This window comes from Salmo salar, chromosome 11 (assembly GCF_965601325.2).
Source record: "Salmo salar chromosome 11, fSalSal1, whole genome shotgun sequence".
Taxonomy (NCBI): domain Eukaryota; kingdom Metazoa; phylum Chordata; class Actinopteri; order Salmoniformes; family Salmonidae; genus Salmo; species Salmo salar.
In genome coordinates, this window is record NC_138301.1 from 29006713 (window position 1) to 29022958 (window position 16246).

Genomic DNA, 16246 nt, shown 5'->3' on the forward strand with positions numbered 1-16246 from the left:
AGGCCACCAAAGTGGTCGGTAAATAGGTTGACAGCCAGGCAGGTGTCCATCTTAAGACCTCAGTCTACACTCTTCTTCCGCTGTGTACTTATACCTCAGAGCACCTTCCTTTCACCTCTATGTGACTGTTGTTATCTTGTTTACTCTCTGAAGTTCAAGCCAGACAGAGATTACTGCACTGCTCTGTACATGACATATCAAGTATGTTATTAGAGACACATGAATAAGAAGATGGCCCCTTTGAAATATATTTTTGGTCCATTCCATAGCGGGATGATGGGTAATGGAGCTGAAAGTAGCCCAGTGCACAACAGCAGAATCAATGGGTGTGGGTGGTTGGAGTTTGATTCAGATCCATCTGTGCAATGGAATTCTGGCTTGAAAGCCCCTCCACCTCCTTTCCCAGGCATCAAAGCGCCAGGCTCGGAAATCGGGACGCAAAGCCATCTCTCCGTTGGCCTCTTCAAAGAACAGGAAGTGTGTCAGAGGGACAGGCCTTGGTTCCCAGCAAACGCAAGTGAGCCGAGCGGCTATAATAACAAGCTCATCTGCGTGTCTTTGGCAGAAGAGTTCAAAGAGAGAGGCCTGATTCCTCTGGTACAACGTGATGATAGACTCAGGATGCGGAAAACCTCTGTTTAGTGGAAATGCACTTGGATGGGGTCTGTGGTGGCTGGTGTCAGGGACAAGCTTGCTGCTTCCACTGTATGTACATTTGAATCCTCCAAGAAGCGGAAATCCCCCAGAAAAGTGTGAGGAGATTAGATTATTGAGCATGACCTCCCCTTCAAAAAACATCCCACTTGCTTTAACTTAAATGAAACCACAGTAAAGTTTCTCTCAGTGCACTACTTTAGCAGACTTCCTGTGCAGGTAGCTGGTATAGTGCTCAGAGTACCATACCGCCACCACACCACACATTGAGACCAGACCTCCCACATGGACCTGCTCCCACGAGTGTTTTCAGGCTTGACTGCAGCTGAATACAGATAAAGGGGGAGGGTGAGAGACAAAGAGAGAGAGACAGAGACAGAGCGAGCAAGAGAGACCACAGAGAGAGACCACAGGTTTCCAGTGAAGGAGAGAGAGAAGGCCCCCTTCCTCTAACATGTACTCCACAGTGTCATAACTCACTCTACCAACTCTTATCCAGCCAGATCTACAGACTCCGGTCTGGCTGATTCAGAAACTACACTCTTTGGTCTTGCTGAACCGTGTCTGAGAGGCAGGCAGTCGACTGGAGTGGTTTTGCGGCTACTGCCAGCAGTTAAGATTTTGGTGGAGGCCCCGGTGCCAGTGATTTTATCCGCTGCTGCAGGGCCCAGGGCCTGTCAGAGGCAGACACTGCTAATGGAGCATGGCCTGGAGCATGGCCTGGAGCCTTTGGGGCTGGAGGTATCCTAGTGGTTAGAGCGTTGGGCCAGTAACTGAACGGTGGCTGGATCAAATCCCCAATTTAAAAAAGAATCTGTCATTCTGCCTCTGAACAAGGCAGTTAACCCACTGTTCCCTGGTAGGCTGTCATTGTAAATAAGAATTTGTTCTTAACTGACTTGCCTAGTTAAATAAAGGTTAAATAAATGTAAGAAATTCAGGGTAGGACCAGCAGAGTGCAAGCCAGGCCTGGAGTCTTGAGCCCCAGGGAAGGACTAACAGAGAGCAGGCCGTGGAGCTGTACACCCAGGCACAGAGTGCGAATTATACTGTTAAATTCGGGGGTCTCTTTTTTTCATGGGACTTCCTATTTGTGTCGTGCAGTAAAAATGTAATAGGCCTAATAGTAAAGACATGTATTTTAACAGTAAACATGTATTATCTTTTAATGTGGCATGAACAAAAACCAGTCGTGAGATTTTTATCTGATTGTCAAACAAATTACTTCAAAAAGTAGGCTACCTGTGCACATTCGTCCACTCCAAAATAATTCCAGCTACCAAACAGTGCACTGTGCACCAGCCATTGGGTGAATGGAAAGCGACATATGTTCCAAAACACCATAAAGTGTAGCATGATGACCTTCTGCGATTGTCATCAGATCTACACTCTTGTAGCCTAAATTAATTGATGTGTCTTGCTGACAAATTGGTATTTTTTATATAAAAAAAGTTGGACTCCTGAAAAGGGGCTGAAATACGGGACTCAAATACAGCTGTGTCTGTCCCGAGCTCATCTGCATGGAAACTGTGAGGGCCCAGTTGAAACAATGTTGCAAGTATGCTTGTGAAAGCTGGAGACAGACAGACAGGGGGAGTAGAAAGGTGAATGTGATCGAAAGAACCTGAACCAACTGTCACTTGTTTAAACCATGACTGGGGTGTTGGTTTCATTTGGAATAAGCTTTATATTTCATATTTACCACTGTATCAGTACAAAATAGCATTTTAAACAAATAGGAGAATGGTTCAATTAGAGACCCCCCAAAGTTTCACTTTTGTTGCATTTAGGGGAGCTCATGTCTCATTCGGGGGTCTGAGCCCCCCTGTAATTCGCACACTGTCCGTGCATGTGGGTTGGTGGTGCAGGTGGCTGCCTGGCTTGGTAGATCTAAACTGCTGCAGGAGGCTGACCAGGCCTGTAAACTTAAACATAGCCTTGACTGTTATAGAGGCCCGGGATAATTTAGGGGCCATTACACTTGGGCCACGTGGGCCATCCTGTGAAATTGTGCACTTTTTTTGTTAAACCAATAATTGGCTTTTTTTTTGTAAGACCTTGTACAAGTCTCAAAGTTGTATGGGACTTCATGAGATTTGAAATGTAGCTAGTATTATACACATTAGAAAATGCAATGTGTCTTGATAGAGACACAAACTTTCCTGTCAACAGGCTCATACAGTATGTTGTAAAATGTCTGAAGGGCATTTATGGTTTATCAAATGTATGCCCCAAATTAGTTTGTCTTGTGTTTATTTTAGTTTTAAAACTGGAATTTTAAAGTGTTCTATAAGTGCCATAAATATTATACATTGTATTCTATAAATATTCGTTTTTGTTTATTCAGGACTCTCTCCCACAGTGTGAACTATGAGAAAAATATTTGTAAACAAGTTATTATAGGAAGCAATTAACCCAAAGTTTATATGATTAATAAAATATTATGTTTGCATGTCTATCAATCAAAGACATGTTTTTATTCATAATTTTTTATCGTCCTGCGAAATATCCTTTTAAGCCCTATTTCGCTGCTCTACGACCACTGCGCCTACTTGGCTGGCTGGGAATGGTGGTAGTGGTTACGGGGGCTGCTGCATTACTGCTCTTTTCATATTTGGAAACTCCGAAAGAGTCTCGGCTGGCTCTCATGTGCCGCCTTCGTCCAATAAAACAGAAGAGGGCCTGCCTGCAAGTCGTCTAATCTTGGGCGAGGTGTCAATCATGTTCATTCAGCGGTAGAAGTGCGGGTTTTGGTAACCGCCTCCTTTACGCTTGGAAGGGAGACGAAGGGGGAGCTTTCTTCGGATCAAAGGCTGGTGTGGCGCTGTTGCCGTAGGATGTACTGAGTGCAGCCTGCTGCTTTCTTTACGGACGCTTCTTGTATCGTCTGGATATCGCAGATTTCTGGATTATAAATACATTTGATGGTTTTCAATCCCAACTCAATGCAGAGAAATGGGTAAACTTCACTCGAAACATGGTAAGATACGATGTTTTACCGAAACATGTCACCCCTAATCGTTGATTTTGAATGCTCACTTGCGGTAATACTTTCGAGTAATGCCTATCTTTATGTTCTCTGTTTCTCTCGACAATTGTCCCGAAAAGCTGCGATTTGTAAACCGAGGGAAAGTCCGGAGGGTGAGTAGCCAATAGGCCTACACTTAGGACAGGCTATACATTTGTTGTCTATATTTTATTATATTTGTTTAAAATATACATTGTTAAAAGTATTTCCAGTCTATCATCCCATTTATCCATGCACCAATAATGACCGACTCGTTAACAACATCAGACAGTCTGCTATCATTCAAGAAAAGTTAGGAAAAAAACCACAATGCTGAAGAAATATGTTACATTGTAACCTAACCGTAACATGTTGTTTACATTGTAATAATGTACATTGTTTGTTGATTTCAGGCGACAGTTTTGTAGTTAATGCCTGTTTGGCAAGGAAGGGAATTGACGATTGGCTCGTGAAACAGAAATACTATTGCACGGGCTCGCGGCTTGAGCAACAGGACTGTCACCACACGAATAAATGCGGCTTGTCTACTCCGGTAAGTTAAATAAATGTTTCAATAAATTATTATGATTTCAAAAACAAGATTGTTAATCTGTTTGTTACAATGAAGCCTGTAGGGTCCTAACTTTCTTAGCTTCCCTTTCGAGGTTTAGCCAAGGCTGCAATTTATTTTTACTGGGATAAATTGTAGTCTCTAAGGTTTAACTGAATTTATCGATTGTTTCAAATTAAGTAAAAAAAAAAATAATAAAAAAAAAATATATATATATACACACACACACAAAATTTGATTCTCGGTAACCTTATTGCAGTACACCAATGGAATGACAATACCTGATAAATATCCTACAAGTCTTCAGATGTTGCCTGCTTAATTTTTCTTCAAACACTCGTAAAGCAAAAAGTCAGCTTCTGACATAGACCTATTCAATGACATTCTCAAGCAATTTTGCTTATTAATATGTATTCTGTGCATTATGCAGAAGTTGAAAAGAAAACCAGAAATGTTGTAAAAAGAAAGTAGCAGTGTGTTTAGTTATAGGCTAGTTGAGGGAAAGTTATAGGTCAGACTAATAATATCAATAAAAAAATTGAAAATTATAATATAAAGCTGACATCATAGAGATAGTCAGCATATGTATTTTTTTGTTTTGTTTAGATAATCATTATTTGCTTTGTTGGCTAGGCAACATAGATAGACATTCTTGACTCTCTCATCCAGACACATGGAAATTATTGAATGCAGTGGCACATTAGAAGTCTCATGCAGGTGTGGCAAGGTAAAAGCTGCTATTTAAAATTCCGTGTGCACGAACTTCATCATTCTTATCAGTGTGTTAATTTCATTCCCATTGTAAACAGTTAAGGATGTTTTGTGATTCTGGAAAATGAAAGTGTGACATGTTAACACAATGACATGGCTGTTGACAGTACACACTTGATGGACCAAATATTTAAGAGTGAAAACTTTGTAGGCTTGTGTTTAAACCTCTCTATTAACAAATATCTTTCCCACACCACTTTTCAGTCTTTCAGCCATGTCTGTTTCAACATACAGTACAAAACAGCATATGTTAATACAACTTTTTACAAAAGGAGCCCTGGCTTGCTACACACTGCTTGCTTTGGTAACTGTCTAATCATCAGACACTTTTGGTGCATGGGAACAAATGTGTCACACCACCAAGAACAGATGCTGCTAAAGTTTATACTCTAGGTAATAGATCACGGCTGAGTTGAAAGCATTGCAGTCTGACAGACTGGTGACAGGGCTGCATTGTAAGGCTGGGGTAGAGGTGGTGGAGGTCATGTCTGTTTCAGATTTGTCATCCCGGTAAACACAGTGGGTGCATCCCAAATGGTACCTGATTCCCTATATAGTGCACTACTTTTAACCAGAGCCCTCTGGTCAAAAGTAGTGCACTATATAGGGACTAGGGCTCTAATCAAAAGTAGTGTACTATATAGGGACTAGGGCTCTAATCAAAAGTAGTGTACTATATAGGGAATAGGGTGCCATTTGGGACGTAACCTGTGTTGTCGAGAGGAGAAAAGCTTCAGAGGAACCGGGTGTAAGCCTCTTTGGTTAGGGATGCTCACGTCTCAAATGCAGCATTTTTGAGGATTGAGGGCTCACCGGGAGTTTTCCACTTCTCAGCTACTGAGCTCACTCAGCCCACTGGAACAGAGGGCAGCTAATACACTCTGTCCAGCAATGTGGCCATCATGTTGTGACCACAGACATACCATCATTGGGATGTTTACATGCTACATTTCATGCTAAAGTTGCATTCAATGAGAATCATGCATTCACTGTCACACTATTTCATGGACATTGCATTTCTATTGACCTGCTCATGCTTGTGTGCATGAAAAGCCTTGTGTTAACTGAACAAGAGGTGTTTGCCGTTGTTTCTCTGGTTGGATTATCCCAAGCATTTGTTACCCAGCACTTTGAAACTTTGGCAATGCACAGAAAGGAATATATCTAAACTGAATCTTTTATGTGATGGCATATGCCTCTTTTTGCTTTGCTTCTTCTGATTTATCATGTCATTATCATAAGGAAGTGACCGATAGCAGCGCATACCAGACCAGTCTGGTTCATTTCATTTAAATGTCTCTGGTATGAGGAAGACACAGGGATATGCTGGTGAGGAGCCAAGTCAAGGACTCCTTCAGGGAGTGACAATCGGCCTCATGCACGCTGTCAAAATATCTTGATCAAAGTCCAACCTGTCTAAAGTACACAGTTGTTTTCTCTATCCCTGCCGTGAGGTGTTTTTAATAGCAGCACATTGGTCGGCGGGCTGTGAAGGTGTGAGGCTCTGTTAGCCCAGGGAGGTTGACGAGAAAAGCAGCGGGCTGAGATTTTTATGACTTATGCCCAGTTTGTATTGACGTGCGAGTGATCAAGTGTAGCACTGAGTGCCGTGATGGGGTCAGCCTCAGGTCTGCTTGTTGCACGCACATGGTGTCAAAGCCACTAAGCCTGACATGCTGTCAGGCCTCTAATAAACATCTTCATATTGTAATCGGACCCTCCTTATGACATCATCATCGGGGTAGGAAGGGGTTCGGTGTTCTGTTCCGTGTAGTGTAGCAGCCCTCTGGGCACAGTTAGGGTATCCGTGGGCCCTCTTCAGTTCAGCACACTCACCAGAGGGCATTGTGGGATACATGTGAAAGGGTGGGATTGTTTTGTGGAGCATTTTTTTAATTCGCCAGATGGTGTGAAGTGATATTTGGCCAGGATGGAAAAGGAACCCCACTGAAAAAGTAGGATGGTTTTGAACAATTTGGGCTCGCAGGGTTTTCTGTTTTATAAATTATTAAATTCTATGTGCCTAATGGCTTTCACAGCGCTGCGGGAAAATGAATAGAAATAGGACGAAAATTGTTCCTGACATCAATATTTATTTGGATGCTTTTCCCTTTGTTTTTTTCCCTTCAACAAAGTGGTCTTTAGAACTTGAATATTTCAATGTAATGTTTTTCATGTTTTGTTTGCATGCTTTGACATGGCATTTCATGTTTTTTATTTTAGGGACCATTTGTCATTTTAGATTTATTCCATTTTTTTAGATTTTAAAACACTTAAGTATGACAATGCTTGAAATTACAGTACATTTTTCTAAATTGTGAGATTAACTAGCAAATGTCTTATAAATGATCTATAACTTATCATGAAGCATTAGCATTACAAATCTTCACAGGAAGTTTGTGGAAGTTACTGCTTTCCATAAGTCGTAGTTAAATACCCTAACCCCATAGTATTGTCAAATGAAAAAGGGCTAAATCCTTAGCTAGGTGAGAATGCAATGCAAACAACCCTCTTAGCCTTTAAAAGCGGCCCATGTTGTATAGGATACATATACTTTATAGGCCGTGTTCTTTTTGCCTCCCGGCTGAACTGGGGTCCAGGAGAATGTGGGTCAGATGGTGGCAGCAGCGGGGAGTCTGAGACTGGAATCCTTTTGATCTGAAACCTCCCAAACCAAACTATCATATTCTTGAAAGGAGAGAGGGGATTACTGCCATAGTCTACCTCCATTAAAATGAAATGCCCATTTATGGAACATGTTTGTTTTGTTGAGCTGATTACATTAGCAAGGTTGTTATCATTGGTTGAGGTATATATGGCCCCCAAGATGGCGTAGCAGTTCAGACGTCCTCTACCCTCCTCTTGTCGTGTCCCGTGTATTTATATATTTACATATTTTTTCTTTTTTTTTCTTCACTTATCTTTTTATATATATATATATTCTTTTTTAATTCTAAAAACTCAACCTCAAAGCACTCTCCTGCAACCCGCCTCACCAATTTAAAAAAAGAAAGTATTATTTACCTCATCTGAATTCCACAACAGAAGCTAGCAAGAGGTTAGCCATTTTCACTGGCTAACGTTGAAGTTCAGCTAGCCACGGTTAGCTGTCCTCAGCTATCCATTAGCTCGAAAAGCTATCGCCAGTTTTTGTACAGCGCGACTCAGACCAGAGCATACCGGACCTATTCTCTCTCCTTTCCCCGATTTCTACCGCAGGCTCTGGACATTTACACCTGGATCTTGCAGCTAACTAGCTGCTACCTGAGTGACTATTGGCAACGTCGGTCACGGATATAACACACATTATTACGGAGCTAGCCAGCTAGCCAGCTGAAGAGTTCCGTCAGCCACTCCTGGGCTATTCCTGAGCTAGCCAGCTGAAGTGTCTCCTGGGCTACAACTCACCTATCCTGACCCGTTTTACTGCCGATCCGGAGCCCCATCGGGTCTTCACGACTGGACCACCGACGTTATCTGCCCGAGGTCCCCCCTTCCACACGGAACCCCACTAACCCACAGACGGAAACGCACGAGCTGGCTAAAAACAGACCTCCCTCCCATCTTCCACCAGCTTGCTACCTATGGCCCGGCTAGCTGTCTGAATCTCACTGGACCCTTTGATCACTCGGCTAAGCATGCCTCTCCTTAATGTCAATATGCCTTCTCCATTGCTGTTCTGGTTAGTGTTTATTGGCTTATTTCACTGTAGAGCCTCTAGCCCTGCTCATTATACCTTATCCAACCTCAGTTCCTCCACCCACACATGCTATGACATCTTCTGGTTTCAATGATGTTTCTAGAGACAATATCTCTCTCACTATCACTAAATGCCTAGGTTTACCTCCTCTGTACTCACATCCCACCATACCTTTGTCTGTACATTATACCTTGAAGCTATTTTATCGCCCCCAGAAACCTGCTCCTTTTTCTCTCTATTCTGGACGTCACAGACGACCAATTCTTATAGCTTTTAGCCGTACCCTCATACTTATTCTTCTCTGCTCCTCTGGGGATGTAGAGGTGAATCCAGGCCCTGCAGTGCCTGGCTCCACTCCTACTCCCCAGGCGCTCTCTTTTGATGACTTCTGTAACCGTAATAACCTTGGTTTCATGCATGTTAACATTAGAAGCCTCCTCCCTAAGTTTGTTTTATTCACTGCTTTAGCACACTCCGCCAACCCGGATGTCCTAGCTGTGTCTGAATCTTGGCTTAGGAAGTCCACCAAAAACTCTGAAATCTTCATCCCTAACTACAACGTTTTCAGACAAGATAGAACGACCAAAGGGGGCGGTGTTGCAATCTACTGCAGAGATAGCCTGCAGAGTTCTGTCCTGCTATCCAGGTCTGTACCCAAACAATTTGAACTTCTAATTTTAAAAATCCACCTCTCCAAAAACAAGTCTCTCACCGTTGCCGCCTGCTATAGACCCCCCTCGGCCCCTAGTTGTGCTCTGGACACCATATGTGAACTGATTGCCCCCCATCTATCTTCAGAGCTCGTGCTACTAGGTGACCTAAACTGGGACATGCTTAACACCCCAGCCATCCTACAATCCAAGCTTGATGCCCTCAATCTCACACAAATTATTAATGAACCCACCAGGTACAACCCCAAAGCCGCAAACACTGGCACCCTCATAGATATCATCCTAACCAACGTGCCCTCTAAATACACCTCTGCTGTTTTCAACCAAGATCTCAGCGATCACTGCCTCATTGCCTGCACCCGTAATGGGTCAGCGGTCAAACGACCTCCACTCATCACTGTCAAACGCTCCCTGAAACATTTCAACGAGCAAGCCTTTCTAATCGACCTGGCCCTGGTATCCTGGAAGGATATTGACCTCATCCCGTCAGTAGAGGATGCCTGGTTATTTTTTAAAAATGCCTTCCTCACCATCTTAAATAAGCATGCCCCTTTCAAGAAATTTAGAACCAGGAACAGATATAGCCCTTGGTTCTCCCCAGACCTGACTGCCCTTAACCAACACAAAAATATCCTGTGGCGTTCTGCATTAGCATCGAACTGCCCCCGCGATATGCAACTTTTTAGGGAAGTTAGAAACCAATACACACAGGCAGTTAGAAACGCCAAGGCTAGCTTTTTCAAAAAGAAATTCGCTTCGTGCAACTCCAACTCTAAAAAGTTCTGGGACATTGTAAAGTCCATGGAGAATAAGAACACCTCCTCCCAACTGCCCACTGCACTGAGGATAGGAAACTCTGTCACCACCGATAAGCCCACTATAATTGAGAATTTCAATAAGCATTTTTCTACGGCTGGCCATGCTTTCCACCTAACTACCCCTACTGCATTCAACAGCACTGCACCCCCCACAGCAACTCGCCCAAGCCTCCCCCATTTCTCCTTCTCCCAAATCCATTCAGCTGATGTTCTGAAAGAGCTGCAAAATCTGGACCCCTACAAATCAGCTGGGCTTGACAATCTGGACCCTTTCTTTCTAAAATTATCTGCCGAAATTATTGCAACCCCTATTACTAGCCTGTTCAACCTCTCTTTCGTGTCGTCTGAGATTCCCATAGATTGGAAAGCAGCTGCTGTCATCCCCCTCTTCAAAGGAGGTGACACTCTTGACCCAAATTGCTACAGACCTATATCCATCCTACCCTGCCTTTCTAAGGTCTTCGAAAGCCAAGTCAACAAACAGATTACCGACCATTTCGAATCCCACCGCACCCTCTCCGCTATGCAATCTGGTTTCAGAGCTGGTCATGGGTGCACCTCAGCCACGCTCAAGGTCCTAAACGACATCGTAACCGCCATCGATAAGAAACATTACTGTGCTGCCGTATTCATTGACCTGGCCAAAGCTTTTGACTCTGTTAATCACCACATCCTCATCGGCAGACTCAGTAGCCTTGGTTTCTCAAACGATTGCGTCGCCTGGTTCACCAACTACTTCTCTGACAGAGTTCAGTGTGTCAAATCGGAGGGCCTACTGTCTGGACCTCTGGCAGTCTCTATGGGGGTACCACAGGGTTCAATTCTTGGGCCAACTCTTTTCTCTGTATACATAAATGATGTCGCTCTTGCTGCTGGTGAATCTCTGATCCACCTCTACGCAGACGACACCATTCTGTACACTTCTGGCCCTTCTTTGGACACTGTGTTAACAACCCTCCAGACGAGCTTCAATGCCATTCAACTCTCCTTCCGTGTTCTCCAACTGCTCCTAAACACAAATAAAACTAAATGCATGCTCTTCAACCGATCGCTGCCTGCACCTGCCCGCCTGTCCAGCATCACTTCTCTGGACGGTTCTAACTTAGAATTTGTGGACAACTACAAATACCTAGGTGTCTGGTTAGACTGTAAACTCTCCTTCCAGACTCACATCAATCATCTCCAATCCAAAGTGAAATCTCGAATTGGCTTCCTATTTCGCAACAAAGCATCCTTCACTCATGCTGCCAAACATACCCTCGTAAAACTGACCATCCTACCAATCCTCGACTTCGGCGATGTCATTTACAAAATAGCTTCCAATACCCTACTCAACAAGCTGGATGCAGTCTATCACAGTGCCATCCGTTTTGTCACCAAAGCCCCATATACTACCCACCACTGCGACCTGTACGCTCTCGTTGGCTGGCCTTCGCTTCATAATCGTCGCCAAACACATTGGCTCCAGGTCATCTACAAGACTCTGCTAGGTAAAGTCCCCCCTTATCTCCGCTCACTGGTCACCATAGCAGCACCTACCTGTAGCACGCGCTCCAGCAGGTATATCTCTCTGGTCACCCCTAAAGCCAACTCCTCCTTTGGTCGTCTCTCCTTCCAGTTCTCTGCTGCCAATGACTGGAACGAACTACAAAAATCTCTGAAACTGGAAACACTTATCTCCCTCACTAGCTTTAAGCACCAGCTGTCAGAGCAGCTCACAGATCACTGCACCTGTACATAGCCCATCTATAATTTAGCCCAAACTACTACCTCTTCCCCTACTGTATTTATTTATTTTATTTATTTTGCTCCTTTGCACCATATTATTTATATTTTATCTTTGAACTTTCTTCAAACTACAAATCTACCATTCCAGTGTTTTTCTTGCTATACTTTATTTACTTTGCCACCATGGCATTTTTTTTGCCTTTACCTCCCTTATCTCACATCATTTGCTCACATTGTATATAGTCTTATTTTTTTTATTATTATTTTTTTTTATTTTAATTTTTTTTATTCTACTGCATCATTGATTGTATGTTGTTTTACTCCATGTGTAACTCTGTGTTTTTGTATGTTGTCGAACTGCTTTGCTTTATCTTGGCCAGGTCGCAATTGTAAATGAGAACTTGTTCTCAACTTGCCTACCTGGTTAAATAAAGGTGAAATAAAATAAATAAATAAAAAAATATATGCATTGAGTTATGTTATGTGGTAGGGAGAGGAAAGACTCTAGAGTCAAGAAAAGTTTTCTTGCATATAGATTTAGTGCATATAGATCATTTTAAACTCACTTTAAAATCAAAATGTAAGTTAACAGAGTTATTTTATGTGGAACTGAGCAGTAAGAACAGCTGGTATTGTCATGTGAGGTCCACAACAGGTGAGCTGGGTACATTTTCTCTTTAAATATAGAATCCACTTTAGGGGAAACAGCGCCACTGTTTGCCCCAGTTCCTTTGTTATTGTTTTTTGTTTGGTTGACAAATGGAGGTGAGCAGCATCCAAATGAAATGAGCAGTTTGGGGAAAAAAATTGCAGTACTTAATCCTTGTCTCATTATCGCGCGTGCAATAATGTCTGAGGGGGAAAAAACGGTTTGTTCTTTGTTGTGTTATCCCGAACAGATGTGTTAGTTTCACCACTAAGGATTCCAGCTTTAATTTTGACTCTAAGTACAGTTTTTGTTTTTTACTATGCTGTTTTTATATCTCCTATAAAGGTTTGTAATCTAGATTATTAAGAAGAAGTAGAGAAGTCAACAGTTTATGATTTGGCAGTTCCAATGCCTGTCTGGTTTGTTGGGTCTTAAGAAGTCTCTAAGCCCAGGTGTTGAAGGTCTACTGCCCTCCCCTGTCTTCTCCGGTTCTCCTCAGGCAGTGTTGTGAGTTGTTCCCTAAGCCAGTGGTCTGTCTGGGGAATTTGCAATGTGCTGAAAGCAAATTGCAAAGATTTAATTTGATGATTTGTTAACGCATTTTCCCCCACACCCTTGCCAGTAACTTTCATCCTCCCTTAAGCCCCCTCCCCCCATCTCAGCTCTCTCCTCTCCACCTCTCCCATTTTCCCTCTCAGGCTCCATCCATCTGTTTCTTGTGTTTACCCTGTGGCCTTGCCTGGTTGTTGCTGATGAAATTAGACTGCATTTGAAGTGGGCCAGGGACGTTATATTTATTTATATATATATATGAGGCCTAACCCTCTGTGTAGTAAAAGGAGGCCCCAGTGATGCTACTGCTGGAGTTGCCAAACCCCTGCTCTGGACTGACAATTCCAAAGCACATTTTTCAAAACCTTCCATCTAAGATTTAGGTTCTAAACCCATACAAAACTGGGACAAAATATCTTAAGGTACATCTGACAACTAATAGCATTCTGAAATGAATCACAGAGTAGAACTTCTGCCCACATCCCCGTGTTTCTCACTGGGTGCCAGCGCTCTGATTTTTGAAGTAAAGCTTTTAAATGTGCTACCCTCAGCCTCTGAGTCGGATAAAAGACATGGCAGTTCTGTGACCTAGCTTCTTTTCTTACTTCTCCTGTGTTTTTTTTATTGTCTTCACAAAAGCACAGGGTCCTTGTCTCAGTGCTGAATGCACCTTTCAAATGCTTACTCCTCGCTTTCTGTCTTCTCTCTCGCTTTCTGTCCTCTCTCTCGCTTTCTGTCCTCTCTCTCGCTTTCTGTCCTCTCCCCATGCCTGTGCTGTTCCCACCAGCTGTCCCCCTATGTGCTGTGCGTGACAGTATGTCATGTGCCCCTCTCCCACCAGGCCGTACCCCTCCACACCCCCTGGGAGGACAGGCCTGTTGTTGGTCTTTGAAGAGGCTGGGAGAAGTTTGGAGTTGTGGTCTAAGAAAAGAAAGCGTTTGCCTTTGGGGAGAGGGCTGGGGACTAGGGGGACATGCACCTGGCTCTGTTATTACAATGAGAATAGAGGAGAGGAAGTCTTGGGTTGTCGTTTACGTATCTGGGGGACTGGGAGGGAGAGGAGACACAGGTGGTATTAATGTCACTTCCCGGATCGTGTGTCACAGATTACATAGCTGGAGGAATTTCACCCTATGTGACAATGTGAAGCGGATAACCCTCATTGGGTGTTGTGAATGGGACTGCCGGAAATGGTTTCGGTGAAAGGAGATGATAATGATATACTAAATGAGGTAAAAGTATTGATACACAGACATTAGATCTGTTGGCCCTGTTGTTTACAACTTTCTGTTGTGTGTTGTGATACTCCTGTGCTACATCTCACACGGTTCTCCTCCATTCATTTTAGGTTGAGTATCTTCACAATATTGTTCCATTGTTGATTTTTGTCTCTGTTTATTGTTGGGTTCCATGTCTGTGTGATGTTTTGATCTGATTCTTTATATGTGTGAATGTGTAAAAATTGTGATTGAGCATGTGAGGTATGGGTGTGTGCAGGGAGACGGCATGATACGTTTGTGTATGAGGATGCCGTGTGTCTGGGATGGGCTGTCCGGATGCACTCAGGAGATCAAAGCAGTCCCTGGAATGTGCTCTGAATCCCCAGGGATTAGCAGCTGAGATTTGAGCTTTGTTTCCCCAAATATCTGCTCACTGTGGAGCTACAGATATCCCAGGATCAATTGGAAGTGTTTCTCTTCTCCTCTCTCTTCTCTTATGATGCTTGGCTTTCAGTAGGAGTTGTTTGTATGCTAGAAGAGCTACTTTTTTTGTGTAATTTTAACACTACGGACCACAGATTGATTTTTTTTTTTTCTCTTTGACTCTCCCTTTGCCTTTGTTTTGTGACAGAGTTTATAGCTTCCGGTTTTGAGATGGCTTATCGAATTGATGAGTGTGTGCATATTAAGTATCAGTGAAAGGCCTAATTAGCAGATTATCCATCTAAATATAGAGCTAATCACGCTGACATCATCACGCTGAGATGAGATGCTCGCTTCTCGTTATCCTTTTGATGTGTGGATGCATCAGACACAGAACAACGATCTAGAAAGCAAATACAGATGTAGGATCTTATTTTGAGCCAGTTTCCTACAGCAGGAAAATAATCCTGCAGCAAAATTAAATGTGGATTATAATTAATGTTTTTTTTTATGAGTTGATACATTTTTCATTAGGGAAAATCAAGTCTGAAATTTCAAATTGGAAATGACAAACTTTAGAAGCATTTTAAACTCATACTACAAGTTTGCACTTCCTGCTTTACAAAAGAGTGTTTTTTTTTTTTTTTTTACACTGGCTGATTGAAAAGGGATGGTCACAGAGACTGTTGGTAGTAATGGATGTTATATGGGACAGGAAGAATTGGTAAAGATGGAGCGTGTGAGGCAGGACCATGTATAGACTGAGTGGGAGAGGGGGAGGGAGAGATTGAGCGGGAAAGAAACTCCTGTGGTGGCGTTGGGTTCCGCTGAGCATTCCATGTGAAGCTCAGTGCCCGTTTTAATCACACACTTAAAAGGCTCTGCTGAAGTGGGCGTTTAAGCGTTTAAACCCTGAATAATTATCTCTTGTTTGTTTATGTGGTCCCCCTGTGGGTTGTGCTCCGGCCCATGGTAGTAAGCACTGAGTAATTTGACTGAGCAGTCAGTCGCTGCATGTATATGGCTCTTATAAATAGGACAAGATCGTCATCTGGGGCGGCAGGTAGCCTAGTGGTTTGAGCGTTGGACCACTAACCTAAAGGTTGCAAGATCAAATCCCCGAGCTGACAAGGAAAAAAATCTGTCATTCTGCCCCTGACCAAGGCAGTGTTCCTAGGCCATCATTGAAAATAAGAATTTGTTCTTAACTGTTAAATAAAGGTGTGTATATAATTTTATTTTAAATAAATCTGAGTAAAACTGCAATCACACACAGACACAGTCAAGAACACACACATGCACACTCTCTCTCAACATATTTATTTACTTGTTGATTTAGGATTAGTAACTGCCAAATACCAATTTAGTCTACTTCCACATTTGTATGTTTTCATTAGTAGGATGACACAGGGAGACACCAATGATGGTCTCCAGTCTACAACTCTTGGAGTAGTTACTCTCTGCTTCAGACACAGGATGACC

The 16246-nt window shown here is 42.9% G+C and overlaps 1 protein-coding gene across 1 annotated transcript in view; it reads left to right on the forward strand.

The window, feature by feature from the left end:
- The first annotated feature begins 3419 nt into the window (after positions 1 to 3419).
- The window catches only part of LOC106562389 (protein naked cuticle homolog 1), a 40440-nt gene continuing 27613 nt past the window's right edge, over positions 3420 to 16246 (forward strand). Inside the window, exons 1-3 of the mRNA XM_014127253.3 lie at positions 3420 to 3634; positions 3763 to 3795; positions 4075 to 4214. Of these exons, the coding sequence (XP_013982728.2) occupies positions 3610 to 3634; positions 3763 to 3795; positions 4075 to 4214 (198 nt within the window). The 5' untranslated portion in view covers positions 3420 to 3609. The remainder of the gene's footprint in view (positions 3635 to 3762; positions 3796 to 4074; positions 4215 to 16246) is intronic.